This window comes from Bufo gargarizans, chromosome 2 (genome assembly GCF_014858855.1).
Source record: "Bufo gargarizans isolate SCDJY-AF-19 chromosome 2, ASM1485885v1, whole genome shotgun sequence".
NCBI classification, from domain to species: Eukaryota; Metazoa; Chordata; class Amphibia; order Anura; family Bufonidae; genus Bufo; species Bufo gargarizans.
This window is the reverse complement of record NC_058081.1, coordinates 244,729,008-244,754,493: the sequence shown is the minus strand read 5'-3', so window position 1 is coordinate 244,754,493 and position 25,486 is coordinate 244,729,008. Positions and strand designations below refer to the sequence as shown.

General features: G+C 46.6%; 1 protein-coding gene across 1 annotated transcript in view; it reads left to right on the top strand.

Moving 5' to 3' along the window:
• Positions 1-14,099: 14,099 nt before the first annotated feature.
• The window catches only part of NAMPT (nicotinamide phosphoribosyltransferase), an 80,699-nt gene continuing 69,312 nt past the window's right edge, over positions 14,100-25,486 (top strand). Inside the window, exon 1 of the mRNA XM_044280182.1 lies at positions 14,100-14,263. Within this exon, the coding sequence (XP_044136117.1) occupies positions 14,210-14,263 (54 nt within the window). The 5' untranslated portion in view covers positions 14,100-14,209. The remainder of the gene's footprint in view (positions 14,264-25,486) is intronic.

The window sequence follows — 25,486 nt, the reverse complement described above, 5'->3', positions numbered from 1 at the left end:
TATAATTACACCTTCTTCTTCTATTCAAGTTAATGGGACGAATAGTTGTAACTGCACTGTACCTCCACTGCAATGTACAGTCGTGGCCAAAGTTTTGAGAATTACATAAATATTGGAAATTGGAAAAGTTGCTGCTTAAGTTTTTATAATAGCAATTTGCATATACTCCAGAATGTTATGAAGAGTGATCAGATGAATTGCATAGTTCTTCTTTGCTATGAAAATTAACTTAATCCCAAAAAACCTTTCCACTGCATTTCATTGCTGTCATTAAAGGACCTGCTGAGATCATTTCAGTAATCGTCTTGTTAACTCAGGTGAGAATGTTGACGAGCACAAGGCTGGAGATCATTATGTCAGGCTGATTGGGTTAAAATGGCAGACTTGACCTGTTAAAAGGTGGGTGATGCTTGAAATCATTGTTCTTCCATTGTTAACCATGGTGACCTGCAAAGAAACGCGTGCAGCCATCATTGCGTTGCATAAAAATGGCTTCACAGGCAAGGATATTGTGGCTACTGAGATTGCACCTCAATCAACAATTTATAGGACCATCAAAAACTTCAAGGAAAGAGGTTCAATTCTTGTTAAGAAGGCTTCAGGGCACGCTATAAAAAAAAAAGAAGGCTTCAGGGCGTCCAAGAAAGCCCAGCAAGCGCCAGGATCGTCTTCTAAAGAGGATTCAGCTGAGGGATCGGAGTGCCACCAGTGCAGAGCTTGCTCAGGAATGGCAGCAGGCAGGTGTGAGCACATCTGCATGCACAGTGAGGCAAAGACTTTTGGAAGATGGCCTGGTTTCAAGAAGGGCAGCAAAGAAGCCACTTCTCTCAAAAAAAACCCATCAGGGACAGATTGATCTTCTGCAGAAAATATGGTGAATGGACTTCTGAGGACTGGGGCAAAGTCATATTCTCTGATGAAGACTCTTTCTGATTGTTTGGGGCATCAGGAAAAAGGCTTGTCTGGAGAAGAAAAGGTGAGCGCTACCATCAGTCCTGTGTCATGCCAACAGTAAAGCATCCTGAGACCAATCATGTGTGGGGTTGCTTCTCATCCAAGGGAGTGGGCTCACTCACAATTTTGCCCAAAAACACAGCCATGAATAAAGAATGGTACCAAAACACCCTCCAACAGCAACTTCTTCCAACAATCCAACAACAGTTTGGTGAAGAACAATGCATTTCCCAGCACGATGGAGCACCGTGCCATAAGGCAAACGTGATAACTAAGTGGCTCGGGGACCAAAACGTTGACATTTTGGGTCCATGGCCTGGAAACTCCCCAGATCTTAATCCCATTGAGAACTTGTGGTCAATCCTCAAGAGGCGGGTGGACAAATAAAAACCCACTAATTCTGACAAACTCCAAGAAGTGATTATGAAAGAATGGGTTGCTATCAGTCAGGAATTGGCCCAGAAGTTGATTGAGAGCATGCCCAGTCGAATTGCAGAGGTCCTGAAAAAGAAGGGCCAACACTGCAAATACTGACTCTTTGCATAAATGTCCTGTAATTGTCGATAAAAGCCTTTGAAACGTATGAAGTGCGTGTAATTATATTTCACATCACAGAAACCACTGAAACAAAGATCTAAAAGCAGTTTAGCAGCAAACTTTGTGAAAACTAATATTTGTGTCATTCTCAAAACTTTTGGCCACGACTGTAGATGATGTGCATTTAAATAATGAAGAAGCAATAAGCACCGCAAACAGCTGATCTGCAGAGGTACTGGGAGTCAGACCCCCACTGATCTGATACTGATGACCTATTCCTGAAGAAACTGGACAACCCTTATAATATTGATGGCTTATCCTTAGGATAGGCCATCGATATCTGATTGGCAGTGGTTCAACACAACACCAATCTGCTGAAAAAATGGCCATCAGATCTCCCTACCCCCACACTGTGCAGGCGTGGAGATCGGATGGATTTTTCTGTAGTTAGCCGCACTTGGCCATAATTTTTCCCTACCCTAAGGCTGATGAGGCTCTCCGGCGCATGCGCCGTGTCTAGCTGAACTCCGCTGTGAGATTTCCCTAAACCGTCGTTTTGCGCATGCACAGATTGCACAACTCCGGCATGCCTCCTCACGTCATTTCCGGTGCAACCGGAAGTTATGAGGTAGGGAAATCTCACGAAGTAGGGTAATGTAACGTTACACCGGTTATATTATCTTTAACATAGCAAGGATGGATCAGTTTTCTTTTGTGTCAGAGAAAACAGATCCGTCTTCATTGACTTACATTGTGAGTCATGATGGATCCGTCTTGCTCCGCATCCCAGGATGCACTCAAAAACATTGCTTGCTGCACTTTTGTGTCCGTCATGGAAATGCAATAAAACGGAACTGAATGCATTCTGGTGCACTCCGTTCCCTTCAGTTCCGTTTTGTCACCATTGACAATGAATGGGGACAAAACTGAAGTATTTTCCTCTGCTATTGAGACCCTATGACGGATCTCAATAGCGGAAAGGCATAACGCTGGTGTGAAAAGAGCCTATCTTGACAGATCTGTTTACATTCAGTGCTTCACTACCTAGCCTGGCTGCTCTGCAGAACGATGAGTCACAGGCTGGACCCGCCCCAACACTGTTCAGTCTGCAGTAAACACACCTACTACACCTGCTGAGGCCATGTTGCTACACCCTGTGACACAGTGAGAGGTTTGGTCTGGGAAAACAGGTATTTTCCTCCCAGCATGTGCTGCTGGGCTGATTTACAGCCAGGTGGGGGCAAATACCGGACCAGATTTTAAATGCCGGTCCGGGTTTTGGCAGCACCTGGCTGTCCTTAAATAGGCAGCTGGGCTCAGAAGCCATGTCTCTGTGTTGGGATCTGGGAGCCTTGTGTCTGGATGAAGGCTTGCTACCTGTTTGGTGTGAAAACAGTTTGGTGCTGCTATCAGCAAGGACTCTTTGAGGCAGAATTGCCACATGGTGTGAATTACCACCAACACCGCAAGGTGACTTTTTGTTTGAATATGACTGCTTGTTTTATCACTTGCCTAAAGTGCGAATAAAATGCTGAACTGTTTGATCCAAAGAACTTGTTGTTGCCTCTATACTGCGTCCGCTAATCCTGTCTACCAGAGTGAGTCCCCACAACCCATACATGAATCCTGCTAGTTTCTTGTTTATCTCTTGCTGCATCACATCACTAATAGTGTTGGGCGCGAATATTCGAATCGCGAATATCGGCACTTTGAGAATTCGCGAACATTTAGAATATAGTGATATATATTCGTAATTTCGAATATTCTAGATTTTTTTTTTATAAGTAACCTCCCTCCTTGCTTGTTGGCCAATGAGAAGGCTGCAATGTCTTTGTCTGAGCTTAGTAACATCCCTAGCAACCAATAGGAAAGTTGCCTACCCCTTAGGCTGGTTTCACACGGGCGTTGCGGATTGGGGCCGGATGCGTTCAGGGTGCGTTCAGTGAAACTCGCACTATTTTGCAAGCAAGTTTAGTCAGTTTTGTCTGTGATTGCGTTTAGTTGTTCAGTTTTTTCCGCGCGGGTGCAATGCGTTTTGATGCGCTTTTCACTCGCGTGATAAAAAACTGAATGTTTACAAACAACATCTCTTAGCCACCATCAGTGAAAAACGCATCGCACCCGCACTTGCTTGCGGATGCAATGCGTTTTTCACGCAGCCCCATTCACTTCTATGGAGCCAGGGCTGCGTGAAAAACGCAGAATATAGAACATGCTGCGATTTTCACGCAACGCAGAAGTGATGCGTGAAAAACAACGCTCATGTACACAGACCCATTGAAATGAATGGGTCAGGATTCAGTGCAGGTGCTATGCGTTCACGTCACGCATTGCACCCACGCGGAAAACTCGCTCGTGTGAAAGGGACCTTACTATATAAAAACCTCCCCAGCAGCCACTTTCTATTGTTTTTTGAGAGACAGCAGTGTCATTGCTGTGCTCTGTGCTTTCCACTCATTACATTAGATAGATAGTTAGATAGCTTATATATATTAGGGTACTTTTACACTTGCGGCAGAGTGATCCGATCTGGCAAAACGTATGCCATCTGATGGCATTAGTAAGACTGATCAGGATCCTGATCAGTCTTAAAAATGCCTGGTCAGACTTAAAAATGCATTGAAATGCCGGATCCGTTTTTCCGGTGTCATCCAGCAAAACGGATCCGGCATTTATTTTTTCACCATTTTTCTGGGTCTGCGCAAAGGACGGATCCAGCATTCAGGAAAGTCTTTAGTTTTTTTTTCGCCGGAAATAAAACCATGGCATGCTGCGGTTTGCTGTTTTGCCTGATCAGTCAAAATGACTGTACGTAAGACATCCTGATGCATCCTGAACGGATTACTCTCTATTCAGAATACATGGGGCTATGCCTGATCAGTTCTTTTCCAGCATTGAGCCCTTTTGACGGAACTCAGTGCCGGAAAAGAAAAACACTAGTGTGAAAGTACCCTAATACAGATAGTTTGCATCATTAGTGCCGATTAGCGCAATCGCGAATATATTGGAGCACTCTAACTGCATATAAAGCTATTGTAATGTTCTGCCGTGCCAACCATTTTCTCTAGTCTCAGGAAACTTCTAGCAGCTTGGAAAATGTGGCTAAAGTGACCCACGCCTGTATTTCGAGCGCATTACGGGAATATTACATTGCCGATTTTTCTCAATCAAGAAAATAATCTCGAATTTGCGAATATATGACGAATATTCGCCCAAATATTCGTGATATATCCCAAATTCGAATATAGCCCCTGCTGCTCATCACTAATTACTAACAGTCCACAGGCTCCTCTCCAAGAGTGATTAAATAAGGAAACCCATCAAATCACATTTGTATCTAAGGCTACTTTCACACTTGCGGCAGGACGGATCCGACAGGCTGTTCACCATGTCGGATCCGTCCTGCGGCTATTTCGCCGTGCCGCCGCTCTGTCCCCATTGACTATAATGTGGGTGGGGGGCGGAGCTCGTGCGCAGCCCGGCGGTGCACGGCGAAAGGCCGCCGGACTAAAATTACTGCATGTCAGGCAATAGTCAATGGGGACGGAGCGGCGGTCCGGCGAAATAGCCACAGGACAGATCCGACATGGTGAACAGCTTGTCGGATCCGTCCTGCCGCAAGTGTGAAAGTAGCCTAATTCTTATTTTTTTCATTACAGTTTGATTTGTGACAGTGTTAAGCAGAGTACCATTGTAGTCATAGTCAAAAGAGAAAATAAATTCCTAAATAATACAATTATTCATATAACATTTTTAGTCTTATGTGTGATGTCGTCTTGTTCTTTATTGGACTACGGTATAGCGACCTTTTTGTTGGTGCTAGGAGCCTGCTTTACATGACCAAAAAAATATTGGATACTGTATGTTAAGTGTAGAAGAAAAAAAATAATCTGACAGATGAGGATAGAGAAGAAATAAACAAAAGGATAGATAACTAAGACAAATGTTGATTATCTGGATGCAATTCTATTGTACAGTACAATATAGTCTGCTGAGTCTGTAATGTAGCTTGTGGTGTGTCATACTGCCTGCTGTGCTGTGTATCTAATCCTACCTTGTACGATACTGCCTGGTGTGGTGTGTATCTAAGCATATGTCCAATACTGTTCACTCTGCTTCTGTATCTATTATCTGCAATACAGTCTTCTGTTCCTGTATCAAAGATTCTCATGTGTGATACTGCCTACTGAGCTGTGTATCTAATCCAACCTTGTACGATACTGCCTGCTGAGCTGTGTATCTAATCCTGCCTTGTACGATACTGCCTGCTGTGCTGTGTATCTAATCCTACCTTGTACGATACTGCCTGCTGTGCTGTGTATCTAAGGCTACTTTCACACTTGCGCTTGATCAGATCCGTTCTGAACAGATCCGATCATATTAATGCAGACGGAGGCTCCGTTCAGTACGGATCCGTCTGCATTAATAACTTAGAAAAATTTCTAAGTGCGCAAGATGCCTGAGCGGATCCGTTCAGACTTTCAATGTAAAGTCAATGGGGGACGGATCCGCTTGAAGATTGAGCCATATGGTGTCATCTTCAAGCGGATCCGTTCCCATTGACTTACATTGTAAGTCTGAACGGATCCGCTCGCCTCCGCACGGCCAGGCGGACAGCTGAACGCTGCAAGCAGCGTTCAGCTGTCCGCCTGTCCGTGCGGAGGCGAGCGGAGCGGAGGCTGAACGCCGCCAGACTGATGCAGTCTGAGCGGATCCGCTCCATTCAGACTGCATCAGGGCTGGACGGAGGCGTTCGGGTCCGCTCGTGAGCTCCTTCAAACGGAGCTCATGAACGGACCTATGAACGCTAGTGTGAAAGTAGCCTAACCCTACCTTGTACGATACTGTCTGGTGTGGTGTGTATCTAATCCTACCTTGTACAATACTGCCTGCTGTGCTGTGTATCTAATCCTACCTTGTACGATACTGCCTGCTGTGCTGTGTATCTAACCCTACCTTGTACGATACTGTCTGGCGTGGTGTGTATCTAATCCTACCTTGTACAATACTGCCTGCTGTGCTGTGTATCTAATCCTACCTTGTACGATACTGCCTGCTGTGCTGTGTATCTAACCCTACCTTGTACGATACTGTCTGGCGTGGTGTGTATCTAATCCTACCTTGTACAATACTGCCTGCTGTGCTGTGTATCTAATCCTACCTTGTACGATACTGTCTGGTGTGGTGTGTATCTAATCCTACCTTGTACAATACTGCCTGCTGTGCTGTGTATCTAATCCTACCTTGTACGATACTGTCTGGTGTGGTGTGTATCTAATCCTACCTTGTACAATACTGTCTGGTGTGGTGTGTATCTAATCCTACCTTGTACGATACTGCCTGCTGTGCTGTGTATCTAATCCTACCTTGTACGATACTGCCTGCTGTGCTGTGTATCTAACCCTACCTTGTACGATACTGTCTGGTGTGGTGTGTATCTAATCCTACCTTGTACAATACTGTCTGGTGTGCTGTGTATCTAATCCTACCTTGTACAATACTGCCTGCTGTGCTGTGTATCTAACCCTACCTTGTACGATACTGTCTGTTGTGGTGTGTTTCTAATCCTACCTTGTACAATACTGCCTGCTGTGCTGTGTATCTAATCCTACCTTGTACAATACTGCCTGCTGTGCTGTGTATCTAACCCTACCTTGTACGATACTGTCTGGTGTGGTGTGTATCTAATCCTACCTTGTACGATACTGCCTGCTGTGTATCTAACCCTACCTTGTACAATACTGCCTGCTGTGCTGTGTATCTAACCCTACCTTGTACAATACTGCCTGCTGTGCTGTGTATCTAACCCTACCTTGTACGATACTGTCTGTTGTGGTGTGTTTCTAATCCTACCTTGTACAATACTGCCTGCTGTGCTGTGTATCTAATCCTACCTTGTACAATACTGCCTGCTGTGCTGTGTATCTAACCCTACCTTGTACGATACTGTCTGGTGTGGTGTGTATCTAATCCTACCTTGTACAATACTGCCTGCTGTGCTGTGTATCTAATCCTACCTTGTACAATACTGCCTGCTGTGCTGTGTATCTAACCCTACCTTGTACGATACTGTCTGGTGTGGTGTGTATCTAATCCTACCTTGTACAATACTGTCTGGTGTGCTGTGTATCTAATCCTACCTTGTACAATACTGCCTGCTGTGCTGTGTATCTAACCCTACCTTGTACGATACTGTCTGTTGTGGTGTGTTTCTAATCCTACCTTGTACAATACTGCCTGCTGTGCTGTGTATCTAATCCTACCTTGTACAATACTGCCTGCTGTGCTGTGTATCTAACCCTACCTTGTACGATACTGTCTGGTGTGGTGTGTATCTAATCCTACCTTGTACGATACTGCCTGCTGTGTATCTAACCCTACCTTGTACGATACTGTCTGGTGTGGTGTGTATCTAATCCTACCTTGTACAATACTGCCTGCTGTGCTGTGTATCTAACCCTACCTTGTACGATACTGTCTGGTGTGGTGTGTATCTAATCCTACCTTGTACAATACTGCCTGCTATGCTGTGTATCTAACCCTACCTTGTACGATACTGTCTGGTGTGGTGTGTATCTAATCCTACCTTGTACAATACTGCCTGCTATGCTGTGTATCTAACCCTACCTTGTACGATACTGTCTGGTGTGGTGTGTATCTAAGCATATCATGTCCAATACTGTTCACTCTGCTTCTGTATCTATTATCTGCAATACAGTCTTCTGTTCCTGTATCAAAGATTCTCATGTGTGATTGATACTGCCTACTGAGCTGTGTATCTAATCCTACCTTGTACGATACTGCCTGCTGAGCTGTGTATCTAAGCGTACTTTCACACTTGCGGCAGAGGATTCCGGCAGGCAGTTCTGTCGCTGGAACTGCCTGCCGGATCCTTTAAAACTTATGCAAACTGATGGCATCTGTCAGACGGATCAGTATCCTGATTGTATGACAAATGCATTAAAATGTCAGATCTGTCTCTCCGGTGTCATCCGGAAAAACGGATCTGGCATTGTTGTAGAAATATTAATAGTTGTAATCAGCTTGCATCAAAGTTTGTGTAAAGAAAAAGGTAAATCCCCCTTCCCTCAGCCGCAGTCAGAGCCAGACCCAAGTGTTACCATATTGAATTCTCCTGAGCATCTCCCCTCCGCCCTGCTCAGTCTGTGTCTTCTATTTACTAACAAAAGGTATAAAAGGGGCTGGCCCAAGACAAGGATACAGGAAGTGATGACATACAGGAAGTGATGACATAGGAAGACAAGCACTTAGAATAACATAGCAAGCTAACAAACACATGTATACAATAATCTAACATTACCACAGGAGTGAACTTTATCCAGCCTTGCTCAGTGATCAATGCCAGATAAAGTTACTATGATCCACATGCAGGTTTATTTACAGCACAACGTCATTATCTCCAGCGGCTGATCAGGCGCACTAGAGACAACAAACGCACGTTCCTTTCGTTTATGTGTTCCAGAATTTCAGATCCGGCATGTGTTCCAGAATTTTGAACGGAGATAGAATCGCAGCATCCTGAGGCATACTGAACGGATTGCTCTCCATTCAGAATGCATGGGGATAAAACTGATCAATTCTTTTCCGGTATTGAGCCCCTAGGTTGGAATTCAATGTCGGAAAAGAATAACGTTAGTGTGATAGTACCCATAGGTTTTATCTCCGTCCAAAATTCCGGAACACTTGCTGGATCTGGCATTTTTCTCCATTGACATGCATTAATGCCGGATCCGGCTCTGAGTGTTCCGGCAAAACGGATCCGGCATTGCGTTCTGCACATGCTCAGACCACAAAAAAAATAGAAAAAATAAATGCCGGATCCAATTTTGCGGATGACAGAGGAGAGACGGAGCCGGCATTTCAATGCATTTGTCATACGGATCAGGATCCTGATCCGTATGACAAATGCCATCAGTTTGTATGCGTTTTGACAGATCCGGCAGGCGGTTCCAGCGACGGCACTGCCTGCCAGAATCCTCTGCCGCAAGTATGAAAGTACCCTAAGGCCTCATGAACATGACCGTATCTGCAGATTGCGGATCCGCAAAATAAGGATACCAGCACTGACTTCAATGAGTTCACGGTCTGCATTTAGATGACCCGAGTAGGACATGTTCCATCCCTTGCGGAAAAGACATACGGATGTTGAAAGCACATGGATAGTGTAGATCTGCAATGTGCAGTCCGCAAAACGAATACAGTCGTGTGCATGAGGCACAATCGTATCTTTATCTGATCAGCTTTTGTATCTAAGGGCTCATGTATACATACGACCATGATGAGTGTGTTGGCCGCAGTTTATTTTGTATATGATCACAGGGCACATGATGATGTAAGTGCTCTGCAATCAGATAAACTACTACGATACTGTCAGTTCAGGTCAGGGAACTGCGGTTGGCCTGGGAGGTGCAGCTGACACATGGACCGTGTTTGCTGGGCTGATCACTGCTATGTGCATGCGCTCTATAACGGTCATACTGTGCTCCCATAAAACTGACATCTGCAGCGCAGTCATGACTGTGACATCCGCAGCGCGGTCAGGACTGTGACATCCGCAGAGCGGTCATGACTGTGACATCCGCAGCGCGGTCATGAATGTGACATCCGCAGCGCGGTCATGACTGTGACATCCGCAGCGCGGTCATGACTGTGACATCCGCAGCGCGGTCATGACTGTGACATCCGCAGCGCTTTCATGATTGTGACATCCGCAGCGTGGTCATGATTGTGACATCCGCAGTGCGGTCATGACTGTGACATCCGCAGTGCGATCATGATTGTGATATCCGCAGTGCGGTCATGATGTGACATGTATGTATTGTAGCAGTAAATTGTTGAAGAAATAATACATGACGATTAGGGTTCATTCCGATAACCATATGAATGGGTCCGCATCCGTTGCGAACCCATTCATTTCAATGGGGCTGCAAAAGATGCGGACAGCACACAGAGTCCACATCCGTAGTTCCATTCCGCGGCCCTGCAAGAAAGATAGAGCAAGTCCAATTCTTGTCCGCAATTGTGGACAAGAATAGTTATTTCGATCATCGGGCCAGCCATGTGAGGTCTGCAAAATGCAGAACACACACAGCCGTTATACATGTTTTGAGGATCCGCTCGTGGACCACAAAACACTATGGGCCAGATTTATCATTAGCTCAAGTCAGAATAATGGAGTGAAAAAGTCGCAAATTTTTGCGCAATCGCTTAAACTGCGCAAAAATTTGCAACTTTTTTCTGCTCTGCACTATGCTCGCCAGTTTTCTGAAAGTGGGCGTGTTTTCTACAGATTTACTATTGGGACTATTTAAAAAGTCGCAATTTCACTCCAGTGAGGACCATGCTTATCTTATGAGACTTTTTAATAGAACATGCGACTTTTTCATAAAAACGTGCGACTTTTTCGTAAAGATGTGCGACTTTTGTAAAGCCGCTTACTGACGGATAAACTGCTACCGTCAAACCACCTTTATTACAGTCTTAAAGGGCCGATCATAAATCTGACTTGGCTAAAACTGACTTTAGCCATATGTGAAAGTGGAGTGAGCTGTCAGAGTCATGATAAATCTGGCCCTATGTTCGTCTGAGTGAGATATTACAGATAAGAAATGTGAAAGTTTTATTGTCCTCTCAAGTCCAGTCCATGAATGTGATGAACCCAAGACGTATGAGGGCCACCTTCCTTAGGGTCCATTCACACATCCCTGGAACACGGACAGCGGCACTGTGCATTCCACTATTGCGGACAAGAATAGGACATATTCAATTTTTTCAGGATCGGAATTGCGGACCCCGAAGTGCGGGTCCGCAATTCCGGATTGGGGCCGCACATCATAGAAATGGATGGGTCCGCAATTCCGTTCCGCAAAATGCGGAATGGAATTGCGGATGTGTGAATGGAGCCTTAAAGAGGTTGTCTCACTTCAGTAAGTGGCATTTATCACGTAGAGAAAGTTAATACAAGTCAGTTACTAATTTATTGTGATTGTCCATATTGCTTCCTTTGCTGGCTGGATTCATTTTTCCATCACATTATACACTGTTCGTTTCCATGGTTACAGACCACCCTGCAATCCATCAGTGGTGGTCGTGCTTGTAACTTACTGAAGTGAGACATAAATCCATGAGACACATTCATTCCTGATCTGAGTATGTCAGAAGTTGTCACAGACTTGTATTCCCAGATCCTCCAGTCCCTCTGTGACTTGAAATTCTGCTTTAGTATCAATACTTTCATGTCTGTGATGTTGTGGTCATGGCTACAAAAGTGCTTAGGTACAGGCAAATCTTTCCTTCCTTCTTTTGTGTGGCGATGGGAGTTCATTCTTGTTCTGAGTTTTAACCAGTTCTATAATCCTCATGTATAAGGGCTCATGGGTGTGCTGCCCATTCCGTACGGGCACCGTCCATGTGGCTGGCGCAGACCCATTCAACTTAAATGGGTATGTGATCTGTCGGCACCGCAAAAAAATAGAACAAGTGCATCCGTGGGTTTCCGTGCCTCCGCTCTGCACCGCATCTTCCGGATTGCGGACCCATTCAAGTGAATACAGGCACTGGCCACCAACAGCCATGTACACGAGCACTAATTGCTCCAACAATTTACTGCTATTTGTTACTCCTCCATTCACACTGACCTGCTTTACATCACTTGTCTCATCTACCTCATTATTCTGACATGTGACTCTTCAGATACTGTCTTAAAGCGAACCTTTCACCAGGATTTCACTTAATAAACTATTACCAGTACCTTATAGATTATCCTCATTGTGTTTCAATGCATTCTTGTGCCGCTTTCCTGGGATGGATATTCATGAAAAAAACGACTTATAAAGTCCTCGTCTCCAGCCAGTGGCGTATCTATCACGAGGCAAACAAGGCATTTGCCTAGGGCGGCACTTGCCAATGGGGCGGCTAAATGCCTTGTTTGCCCCTTGTCCCATTCGTCTTATACCATACTCAGAAGATCCGATGGTATATTCTAACCCCCAGGCGTTACCATGGTGACAGGGACGCTTGCCTGGGGGTTAGAATATACAGGGCCACGCCGCTCACAGAAGTACATTTATAAACTGTAATCAGTAACTTTAATTATCGCTGATCTCTTTACTTGGATACCTTACTCTTAGCTCCGGTAACAGCAGGCAGTGCGGGCGGCGCTCACTCACTGACGTCACGCGACCTGCTTCTCTCACTAGGCGGCGCAGGCTCGTGACGTCAGTGAGTGAGCGCCGCCCGCACTGCCTGCTGTTACCAGAGCTAAGAGTAAGGTATCCAAGTAAAGAGATCAGCGATAAAGTTACTGATTACAGTTTATAAATGTACTCCTGTGAGCGTCGGGGAGGGGGATCTGTGGATGACACTGTTTAGGGGAAAGGGATCTGTGGATGGCACTGTTTAGGGGAGGGGGATCTGTGGATGGCACTGTTTAGGGGGGGATCTGTGGATGTCACTGTTTAGGGGCATCTGTGGATGTCACTGTTTAGGGGGAGATCTGTGGATGGCACTGTTTAGGGGGAGATCTGTGGATGGCACTGTTTAGGGGGAGATCTGTGGATGGCACTGTTACAGCCCGGAGTGAGGGAAGGGCTACCCCCTTGACTGCTAGCGTGACTTCAGGAGCTGGAGACTGTGGTGTATCTTGGTTTTGTGCTGCCCTAGGCGAGACTAGTGAAAGGTTCGCTTTAAAGGGGTTGTCCAACTCCTATAATGACCCCCCCCATGCCCAGGCTCCTTAGATAGGTTATACTTACGGTGCTGCTGCATCTCCCCGTGAAGCGGATCAAAACATCTAGCGATGAGGGGGGGGGCAGCCAATAGCAGGGGACAAGCTTCCCTAGTGTCACCTGCGATGCTAGAGAGGCTTGTCCCCTGCTATTGGCTGCTCCTCCATTACCGGATGTTTTGATCCGAGCGACGGGGCGATGCAGCGGTGGCCGTGCGGGGATCAGAAGCGCCGCCGGTTCCACGGAGCGGCGTAAGTATAACCTAACTAAGGGGCCTGAGCATGGGGGGGGGGGGGGTCATTATAGAAGTTGGATAACCCATTTAAGAGACACTTGACGAAAAGGTCCAAGGAGCCTCGAAAGCTTGCAAATCTGTCATCTTTTCAGTTAGCCATTAAAAGGTAATAACCTCTGGGGAATCTCAATCTTTTTTCAATTTCTAAATGATCATCAGCTGAAATGGTTAACAGGTATGCGTGCAGGGATCCCCCGGTCATGCCTGTGGCGCCGTACTTGTAGGACAGGTCTCACTACATGCTGCGCCCTATGGCCGGTGTACATAGAGCACAGGAGTGGCCCGGCTAGCGAGACTTTATCAGAATAAGCGCCCTTTCCCGGAGCACGGCCTCCGCACACCGCCGCCCCATTCACCTCACACTCTCGTTTCTCCCCTCTTCGCCCTTTACACAAAACCGAAACTGACAGCAGCAGGCAGCGCTCTGGGGGCGGGGCCGGCACACGTGCGCCCGCTGTCGATGTGACGTCACCTTTCTTTAAAAAAAATATCATCCGACTCTGCTACCCTGAAAGTGAATAGGTTTTAGAGAAGCCCCTCCCAGCAACGTCATGGTTACGGCCCCGCCCCCTGGCCTGGCACTGGGAAAGGTATAGATTAGAAGAACGGAGCGCGGCGCGGTTCATTATTGTTCCCCGAGCTCTGGCGAAGCGTGTTGATAGTCACCCGGGCGGAGATGGCATGTGGGGAATCGGAGTTCAATATCCTGCTGGCGACCGACTCGTACAAGGTGAGAGCTGTGGGGTGCTCGGGAAGGATGCTTCTAGCGGGCTCATGGCCTCCTCGGTATGGACCTGGGGCCGGAGCATACTGAGGGTGCAGGGGGTGAAGGTCAGGAGCGGTCCCCGGCTGTCCCGTGCCCTGGACGGGGACTTCTGCCCACCACACACATTGTGTAAAGCCCTGACTAGTTGTGCAAGGCTGTCCTCACATGTTCCTGACTTCTCTCTCATGGTGCTGGAGATGGTGGTAGTCACTTACCTCCGGTGGTTTTATACTGTCTGTGGTTTCTTTGGGTTGTTTTCTAAATTCAAAGAAAGTCTATGGGGAAAAAAAACCTCCCATATTTACTGTGTGACTAAGACTACGTTCACACAAGCGTATCGTAGGTGCGTTTCCTGAACCGTACTCGCGTGTCTGGGCCGACTGCACCACAAGAGATCTATGATGCTGCAAGGTAGTATCAGTAAGGACTAGTGTTGAGTGAACTTGTGTTTTAAGTTCTGCGTCCAAAGTTCGGCTTATTGAAGAATCCCGTTATGGATTCCGCTACCACGGACCATAACGGAATTTGGAATCCATAACGGGATTCTTTGATAACCCGAACTTTGGACACAGAACTTAAAACACAAGTTCGCTCAACACTAGTAAGGACGCCTGCACGCGAGTGCGGTTGAATGCACATAAGATCTGTACGATTTTCCGTGTGTTTCGGCAGCATATCTGCACCATATCCGCACCAAAAATCTGCCATTTCAAATGGCGGATTAGATGGGTTTTTCCGAAGATCGCACCCTTCCATTGAAAAGGGTGAAAGCCGCAAACATAATTGACTTGCTACAGATTTGGAAATCCGCAACGCAGGTCAATTTCCGCACGGGAAAAATCTGCAAAGTGTATGTGAGATTTGTGCAATCGCTGCAGTTTTTCTGCGCGTATTCCGCAACGTGTGCAGGTGGCTCAAACCCATGGTCTGTCAGGATCAAATTCGCCATAATATGCTTGCGTGAAGCTGGCTGCAGGTATCTCGTAAATGAGATTTTCCGTAGCGATGTTGCGTTCTTTGACCACAGAAGTGATGCTTGGCATATGATGGGATGTCATGACTGTGTCACTATGGAGGAAGCCACATTCGTGATGGTGTACCCTGTACTAGTCATTTCCACATGCATTATGTGCCAGACTAGATCTGCTGCTTTCTATGGCTACAGTAAGTGGTAGTACCGGCAGCAGTAATTTCATGGTGTAAGTACACAGGTCATCAGTTGTAAAACTACATGTGTTGTCTGTGCTTACAAAATCACTCGAACGTCATCATGCTTTGCTCACCCTTGCCTCATGGGTTACACAATTCATGGCCTATCGGGTGAAGCTGATTTTACAACGGACCCTGACAGATCCTTTTGTGTACAATGGTGCAGAATGCCTTTATATCAATAGTGTATACCGCCTCATACCCTGTGTACAGTGCTGCAGAGAACATTACAACTTTATAGTAGTAGTGTATACCGCCTCATACCCTGTGTACAGTGCTGCAGAGTACATTGCAGCTTTATAGTAGTAGTAGTGTATACCGCCTCATACCCTGTGTACAGTGCTGCAGGGTACATTACAGCTTTATAGTAGTGGTAGTGTATACCGCCTCATACCCTGTGTACAGTGCTGTAGGGTACATTACAGCCTTATAGTAGTAGTGTATACCGCCTCATACCCTGTGTACAGTGCTGCAGGGTAGGTTACAGCTTTATAGTAGTAGTGTATACCGCCTCATACCCTATGTACAGTGCTGCAGAGTACATTACAGCCTTATAGTAGTAGTGTATACCGCCTCATACCCTGTGTACAGTGCTGCAGAGTACATTACAGCTTTATAGTAGTAGTGTATACCGCCTCATACCCTGTGTACAGTGCTGCAGGGTACATTACAGCTTTATAGTAGTAGTGTATACCGCCTCATGCCCTGTGTACAGTGCTGCAGGGTACATTACAGCTTTATAGTAGTAGTAGTGTATACCGCTTCATGCCCTGTGTACAGTGCTGCAGAGTACATTACAGCTTTATAGTAGTAGTGTATACCGCTTCATGCCCTGTGTACAGTGCTGCAGGGTACATTACAGCTTTATAGTAGTAGTGTATGCCGCCTCATACCCTGTGTACAGTGCTGCAGAGTACATTACAGCTTTATAGTAGTAGTGTATGCCGCCTCATACCCTGTGTACAGTGCTGCAGGGTACATTACAGCTTTATAGTAGTAGTGTATACCGCCTCATGCCCTGTGTACAGTGCTGCAGGGTACAGTACAGCTTTATAGTAGTAGTGTATACCGCTTCATGCCCTGTGTACAGTGCTGCAGGGTACAGTACAGCTTTATAGTAGTAGTGTATACCGCCTCATACCCTGTGTACAGTGCTGCAGGGTACATTACAGCCTTATAGTAGTAGTGTATACCGCCTCATGCCCTGTGTACAGTGCTGCAGGGTACATTACAGCTTTATAGTAGTAGTGTATACCGCCTCATACCCTGTGTACAGTGCTGCAGGGTACATTACAGCCTTATAGTAGTAGTGTATACCGCCTCATGCCCTGTGTACAGTGCTGCAGGGTACATTACAGCTTTATAGTAGTAGTATATACCGCCTCATACCCTGTGTACAGTGCTGCAGGGTACATTACAGCTTTATAGTAGTAGTGTATACCGCCTCATACCCTGTGTACAGTGCTGCAGGGTACATTACAGCTTTATAGTAGTAGTGTATACCGCCTCATGCCCTGTGTACAGTGCTGCAGGGTACATTACAGCTTTATAGTAGTAGTAGTGTATACCGCTTCATGCCCTGTGTACAGTGCTGCAGAGTACATTACAGCTTTATAGTAGTAGTGTATACCGCTTCATGCCCTGTGTACAGTGCTGCAGGGTACATTACAGCTTTATAGTAGTAGTGTATGCCGCCTCATACCCTGTGTACAGTGCTGCAGAGTACATTACAGCTTTATAGTAGTAGTGTATGCCGCCTCATACCCTGTGTACAGTGCTGCAGGGTACATTACAGCTTTATAGTAGTAGTGTATACCGCCTCATGCCCTGTGTACAGTGCTGCAGGGTACAGTACAGCTTTATAGTAGTAGTGTATACCGCTTCATGCCCTGTGTACAGTGCTGCAGAGTACATTACAGCTTTATAGTAGTAGTGTATACCGCCTCATACCCTGTGTACAGTGCTGCAGGGTACATTACAGCCTTATAGTAGTAGTGTATACCGCCTCATGCCCTGTGTACAGTGCTGCAGGGTACAGTACAGCTTTATAGTAGTAGTGTATACCGCCTCATGCCCTGTGTACAGTGCTGTGGGGTATATTACAGCTTTATAGTAGTAGTGTATACCGCCTCATACCCTGTGTACAGTGCTGCAGGGTATATTACAGCCTTATAGTAGTAGTGTATACCGCCTCATGCCCTGTGTACAGTGCTGCAGGGTACATTACAGCTTTATAGTAGTAGTGTATACCGCCTCATACCCTGTGTACAGTGCTGCAGGGTACATTACAGCTTTATAGTAGTAGTGTATACCGCCTCATACCCTGTGTACAGTGCTGCAGGGTACATTACAGCCTTATAGTAGTAGTGTATACCGCCTCATACCCTGTGTACAGTGCTGCAGGGTACAGTACAGCTTTATAGTAGTAGTGTATACCGCCTCATGCCCTGTGTACAGTGCTGTGGGGTATATTACAGCTTTATAGTAGTAGTGTATACCGCCTCATACCCTGTGTACAGTGCTGCAGGGTATATTACAGCCTTATAGTAGTAGTGTATACCGCCTCATGCCCTGTGTACAGTGCTGCAGGGTACATTACAGCTTTATAGTAGTAGTGTATACCGCCTCATACCCTGTGTACAGTGCTGCAGGGTACATTACAGCTTTATAGTAGTAGTGTATACCGCCTCATACCCTGTGTACAGTGCTGCAGGGTACATTACAGCCTTATAGTAGTAGTGTATACCGCCTCATACCCTGTGTACAGTGCTGCAGGGTACATTACAGCCTTATAGTAGTAGTGTATACCGCCTCATACCCTGTGTACAGTGCTGCAGGGTACATTACAGCCTTATAGTAGTAGTGTATACCGCCTCATACCCTGTGTACAGTGCTGCAGGGTACATTACAGCTTTATAGTAGTAGTGTATACCGCCTCATACCCTGTGTACAGTGCTGCAGGGTACATTACAGCCTTATAGTAGTAGTGTATACCGCCTCATGCCCTGTGTACAGTGCTGCAGGGTACATTACAGCTTTATAGTAGTAGTATATACCGCCTCATACCCTGTGTACAGTGCTGCAGGGTACATTACAGCTTTATAGTAGTAGTGTATACCGCCTCATACCCTGTGTACAGTGCTGCAGGGTACATTACAGCTTTATAGTAGTAGTGTATACCGCCTCATACCCTGTGTACAGTGCTGCAGGGTACAGTACAGCCTTATAGTAGTAGTGTATACCGCCTCATACCCTGTGTACAGTGCTGCAGGGTACATTACAGCCTTATAGTAGTAGTGTATACCGCCTCATGCCCTGTGTACAGTGCTGTAGGGTACATTACAGCCTTATAGTAGTAGTGTATACCGCCTCATACCCTGTGTACAGTGCTGCAGGGTACATTACAGCTTTATAGTAGTAGTGTATACCGCCTCATACCCTGTGTACAGTGCTGCAGGGTACAGTACAGCTTTATAGTAGTAGTGTATACCGCCTCATGCCCTGTGTACAGTGCTGTGGGGTATATTACAGCTTTATAGTAGTAGTGTATACCGCCTCATACCCTGTGTACAGTGCTGCAGGGTATATTACAGCCTTATAGTAGTAGTGTATACCGCCTCATGCCCTGTGTACAGTGCTGCAGGGTACATTACAGCTTTATAGTAGTAGTGTATACCGCCTCATACCCTGTGTACAGTGCTGCAGGGTACATTACAGCTTTATAGTAGTAGTGTATACCGCCTCATACCCTGTGTACAGTGCTGCAGGGTACATTACAGCCTTATAGTAGTAGTGTATACCGCCTCATACCCTGTGTACAGTGCTGCAGGGTACATTACAGCCTTATAGTAGTAGTGTATACCGCCTCATACCCTGTGTACAGTGCTGCAGGGTACATTACAGCCTTATAGTAGTAGTGTATACCGCCTCATACCCTGTGTACAGTGCTGCAGGGTACATTACAGCCTTATAGTAGTAGTGTATACCGCCTCATACCCTGTGTACAGTGCTGCAGGGTACATTACAGCCTTATAGTAGTAGTGTATACCGCCTCATGCCCTGTGTACAGTGCTGCAGGGTACATTACAGCTTTATAGTAGTAGTGTATACCGCCTCATACCCTGTGTACAGTGCTGCAGGGTACATTACAGCCTTATAGTAGTAGTGTATACCGCCTCATACCCTGTGTACAGTGCTGCAGGGTACATTACAGCCTTATAGTAGTAGTGTATACCGCCTCATACCCTGTGTACAGTGCTGCAGGGTAGGTTACATGTGGCGTGTTGCCTTTTCCAGCCGCTGGATTCCCGGTTGTACTTTCCCTTCTGTTTATAGCCCTACAATGTCATGTAGTCTTTGGAATTTCAGTCCAGGGCAGAGTGCTCACCAAGGTCAGTGTTGGCATGGCCTCTGTGAGTGGCGCTGCCTGTACGCAGCTTCATCTTCTAAACTGTCCCATCATCCATGTCTGGCCCAGGATAGTGTTCTCCTCCGTCTCTCAAGTGTCACAATGGTCGTCTTCTCACTGACCTATTCCCTTTGATCATACACGCTGCTTTATGAACGGGTGACCCTATGTTTGCTGAGTGTCATCTTGTATCGATCTATTTCTGGCAGGGACGTGGGGACGGTCATGTACAATATTTGTACAGTGCCTTTTCTTTTTCTTTAGGCCTCATTCACACAGCTGCGTTTTGGCTCCGTATATACCTCGTCACACAAAGCCATTAGGGTACTTTCACACTAGCGTTTTTCTTTTCCGCCATAGAGTTCCGTCTCAGGGGCTCAATATCGGAAAAGAACTGATCAGTTTTATGCCCATGCATTCTGAATGGAGAGTTATCCGTTCAGGATGTCTTCAGTTCAGTCTTTTTGACTGATCAGGACGGAGATAATACCGCGGCATGCTACAGGTTTTATCTCCGGCCAAAAAAACTGAAGACTTGCCTGAATGCCGGATCTGGCATTTTTTTTCATAGGAATGTATTAGTGCTGAATCCGGCATTCAAAATACCTGAATGATGGACCCGTCCTTCCGGTCTGCGCATGCGCAGATTAAAAAAGGTGAAAAAAATAAATGCCGGATCCCTTTTTCCGGATGACACCGAAAAGACGGATCCGTCCTTTTAATGTATTTGTAAGATCCTGATCAGTCTTACAAATGCCATCAGTTTGCATACGTTTTGACAGATCCGGCAAGCAGTTCTGGCGACGGAACTACCTGCCGGATTTCTCTGCTGCAAGTGTGAAAGTACACGTACCCTTATTTTTATAAATGGAGGCCTTAGATTTATTCTAACAATTTCTAAACTTTCCTAAAATGTCATAAAAGTACATGTGCTTCGTAGTGTATGCATTTAATACGTTAAAGGGGTTATCTGAGCAGTGGTGATGATACTGGTCGCTGCCACTGGATTCAGTCTGTGTGGCTCCCTGACTGGCACCTCTGCGCCAATGTCAACATCCGTTGAGGGGGCTTGTGACCAGTGAGCCTTGTGATTGGCTACAGCAGTCACTTGTTGACATCGGCGCAGAGGGGAGCAGAAGTGCTGGTCCAGGAGCCACACAGACTGAATCCAGCGGAGTATCATCACCACTGCAGGTCAGCCACGTCACGTGGATCAAAACATCCTGCGATGGGGGAGGGGGCTGGAAGCCAATAGTTGGCCGCGATGGGGATGATCCTCGCTAGCGTCACTCGCGATGCTAGGGAGGCTCTTTCCTGTCCCTCTATTAGCTGCCCCAACAACCCTCCGCAGTGAGCCTGGTGATGCCACTGGCACTAATTTGCGATATTCTGCCCTAAAGCCCACCCATTAGTGCCGGTGATGTCACCAGGAACACCGCTAGGTAGAAGCCTTTGCCTAGCAGTGTGAGAATGTAAGCAAACGGCATAAAATGCTCCACTCATACATGCTGAGTGGGTGAAGTAGAGGCTTTGTCCGGGTTCAGCTCTGAACCCAGACAACCCCTTTAATTATGTTAATTAGTTTCACTCCATATTGATTACTGCAACACTCACTCTGGCCTGCTGTAGCCTTTCTAGACGAGTGTTAGATGCAACAATCTTACCAAACAATATGTGACATTGGATTAATGTGGCACAAAGTGCGCCAAGGCCGACTCGGGCAAAACTGCCTTCCTTTATTCCCTTCCGATACGTTCCCCTTTTGTTCCGTACACTGCAGTGCAGCTTTGCGTCTAGGAAACTGCTGCCCCATATGTTGCGTAGTAGTTTCTTGAAACAAACTTCCAGCAGATGTGGTTAAAAAAAAAAAAAATTGTGTCTCGAGATAAAAAAGAAAATGGTATAAAGGCAGACTAGATGGACCATGTTGTCTTTTTCTGCCGTCATACTTGTCTGCATCTATATGGTACCTGATGGAGCCTCGGATGGCTTATTACAGGCAGGATGACAGATGTCACCTATAGCTGGGTGGAGAGAGGGAACACAGGGTCCACCATTCGCAACATGGTCCCCTCCTGTCCATTGTACCATGGGCCATAAAGCATATCTCTAAATGCTTAGGCAAGATGGCAGCCCCCATAGTCATGTTCAGGAAACAGAATAACAAAAAAAACCTGCAATCAGCAAGTAAAATTCGATTAGATAAAAAAAAGCATATGTGTCACTATGTGGTTTTAACTGGCAGAATTTTTTTTTTTTTTTATCCAAGTCTGATATATGGGAGGAATTTAGAGAGAGGTTTAAAGGGGTTTTCCGGGCTCTTTGTTGATGACCTCTCTTCAGGAAAGATCATCAATATCAGCTTGACGGGGGTTCGCCACCCCCAGCGATTAGCTGTATGAGGAGACGGCACAAGCAGTGTGCACGTGCCGTCTCCCTTCTCTCCTTGTCAGCTGCTGCTGACTATGGCCTTTGCCACAGACAGCAGCGGTGAGCGGGAAGAGAGAGGAGAGACGGCGCATGCGTACTACACACACAGTCTCCCCATACAGCTAATCGTGAAAGTCCCAGGTGTCTGACCCCCGCCAATCTAATATTGATGACCTTTCCTGAGGAGAGTATGAGATAAAAGTTGAAGCGCAGCACCCACGGACCTCGCCGACCACACTGGAATACCCAACCACAACCGCAGATCCTCAGCGGTCCACAGATCAGCGATCAAAACACGGTCACGGCAGCATCTCTGGTTCCATCTTTATTTCTTGTACTTAAAAAGAACGTGTACACAACAGCAGCAACGTTTCGGCTACATGGTAGCCCTTTTCAAGCTAATAACAAGTGACTCTATCATTCTATATATAATGAATATAGTCCCTCCCCAAATGGTAGGAGACCAATCCAATGGGTGTCACAACCCCCAAACACACCTGCATATAATCGGGCTAACCAATCCCTCATGTAACCTCCCATAGTAATAATCAAATACATTAAGACACCTGTGTCTACCTTAAAAAGAGGCGATGGCTCATCCTGGTGTCCCCATGGCTGCAGACTGGCGTTCCTCTCTCACAACTGCGCATGTCTAACTGCTCCTCAGCTGTGCTCCGCTCACGTCATGCCGCATCATCACATATTGATCATGTGAACGTCACATGATCGCATTCCAAATACCGCCCATTTGCTCCGATACAAACAGCTGTCAAGCGTTATTAGCTTGAAAAAGGCTACCATGTAGTCGAAACATTGCTGCTGTTGTGTACACATTCTTAAAGATGGAACCGGAGATGCTGCCCTGACCGTGTTTTGACTGCTTTCCTGAGGAGAGGTCATCAATAGTAAAAGCCCGGACAACCCCTTTAAAGGAATTGTTCATCTTTACTAACCCTGGGTTCACACCTGAGCATTTTACAGCGCGTTCAAACGCGCTGTAAAACGCTTAAGACATGAAAACCAATGCTTCCCTATGGGAAGGGTTCACACCTGGGCGTTTTACAGCGCGTACGAACGCGCTGTAAAACGCCCGACGCTCAAACAAGTACTTGAGCTTCTTTGGGGCGTTTTGACGCGCGTTTGTGGCCATAGGACACTGCAGTCAATGACACAAACGCGCGTCAAACGCGCGTTTACTATTACAAAAAACGCGCATAAAAACGCGCGACAAACGCGCGTTTGAGGAACGCTCAGGTGTGAACCCAGGGTAAAGGTCCCTTTACACAGGACGACAGAGCAGCAGATAGTTGGGAAGGAAGCGTTCCATCCCGACAGTCTGCTGCTCACTGATGGAGGAGACCGGAGCATTTACATGCAGCGATCTCCTCCACAGTATGGGCCCTGTAGTAAGGAGCTCCCTCCACTACACAGTTGATGGTGCTACTCCCGAACAGCTGATCGGTGGGGGTGCGGGATGTCGGATCACTACTGATCAGTTTTTGAAGGCCTTACCTAAGAATAGGCCATCACTTAGTAAAAGCTGGACAGGCCCTTTAAGAACTGACCATCATAACTCGCCACCTATAATATGTTCTTTGCTAAAATAATGCAATTACTAGTCGGCTACCGAGCACCATGATACTCTAGGTCAATGATGTCGAACCTTTTAGAGGCCGAGTGCCCAAACTGAAACCCAAAACCCACGTATTTATCGCAAAGTGCCAACATGCCAATTTAACCTGAATACTACAGTCTATAGTTCAATATAGTATATATTCCATGTACTTTATCATTTAGCTATAATAGCCTGCCTACATTCAGTGCGCTGCCTGTGCTGTTCATAGTGCACCCTATGCTGATGAATGGCAGGAAAAGTCTAAGGCATATTGGTACACCATAGACTTTTTTCACTATGCGGGTGCCCACAGAGAGGGCTCTGAGTGCCGCCTCTGGCACCCGTGCCATAGGTTCGCCATCACTGCTCTAGGTGTTCCAGATGCAATGATGAATCTGTTCAACAGCGTCTGGTTTTGGGTAAGTTTTGAGACTCTGAACTCGACTGCAGACTAGATCCATGCTGCTCGTAGAGTTAAAGGGGTAATCCCATCTTAGACAATGGGGGCATATTGCTAGGATATGCCCCCATTGTCTGATAGAGAGGTGGGACCCGCACCTACAAGGAGAACAGAGCCGGGGAGAGTTGTGGCTGGAGGACCCTGGGTTTCCCGGGGTCCGTCCACCACCAGGCGCAGCTCCCCGCCTCTCCCATTGAAGTAAATGGGAGCGAACCGCCGCTATTTTGTGGGGCTCCATAGAAATTAATGGAGGGCGGGTGTGCATGCGCATTGCGCCCTCCGCAACTTTCTCCGCTCCGTTCTTCTTGTAGGTGCGGGTCCCAGAGGTGGGACCCGCGCCGATCAGACAATGGGGGCATATCCTAGCGATATTCCCCCATTGTCTACGATGGGATAACCCCTTTAACACGGCACTATTCTGGTTAGGGCGGGTTCGCACTTGCATTAGGGAATTCCGTTATAAGAGAATTCTCGGACGGTATGCAGAACGGAAGCCTTTAAGAGGCATTCTGTTTTGATCCGTCATAATTGAGGTCTATGGGCAAGAATAACAGGTCCGTTTGTTTTCCGTCCTGCGTAACCAGATGGGTCAGTTATCGTAGTCAATAGTGTCGCTCAGCAACACAACAGTCGCAACAAATCCATCCAAGTTGGATTTTTGGCAACTGTGGCAGTGGAGCATGTCACAGTGCGACACCATAGACTATCATTACAGTAAATTTCGCATGACACCTCTTGCAATGTAGATGTAACCCTACTGTCGAACGACAGATGTCGCCATGTAAAAAAGCATCAATTCAAAACGGAGGTAAACTTTAAGATGAAGGTTCTGGGTGCATCGGCTACGTGTCTCCTGGAAGTTCTCTGTTCTGGCCAGACCGCCGCTAACAGGAGTTTGCATGGGGCGCCAGTTGAGCATATGTTCTGAGTCTGTGGCATCGATGGCTATAGCGTTGTATCTGGCTGGAGCACTCCTTTACTGAATGTAGCACTGCTGATTCGAGGGGTATTTCCATCCATTATGGGTTTCTGTGGCATATGCCGTAAATGCCAGGGATGGAAATC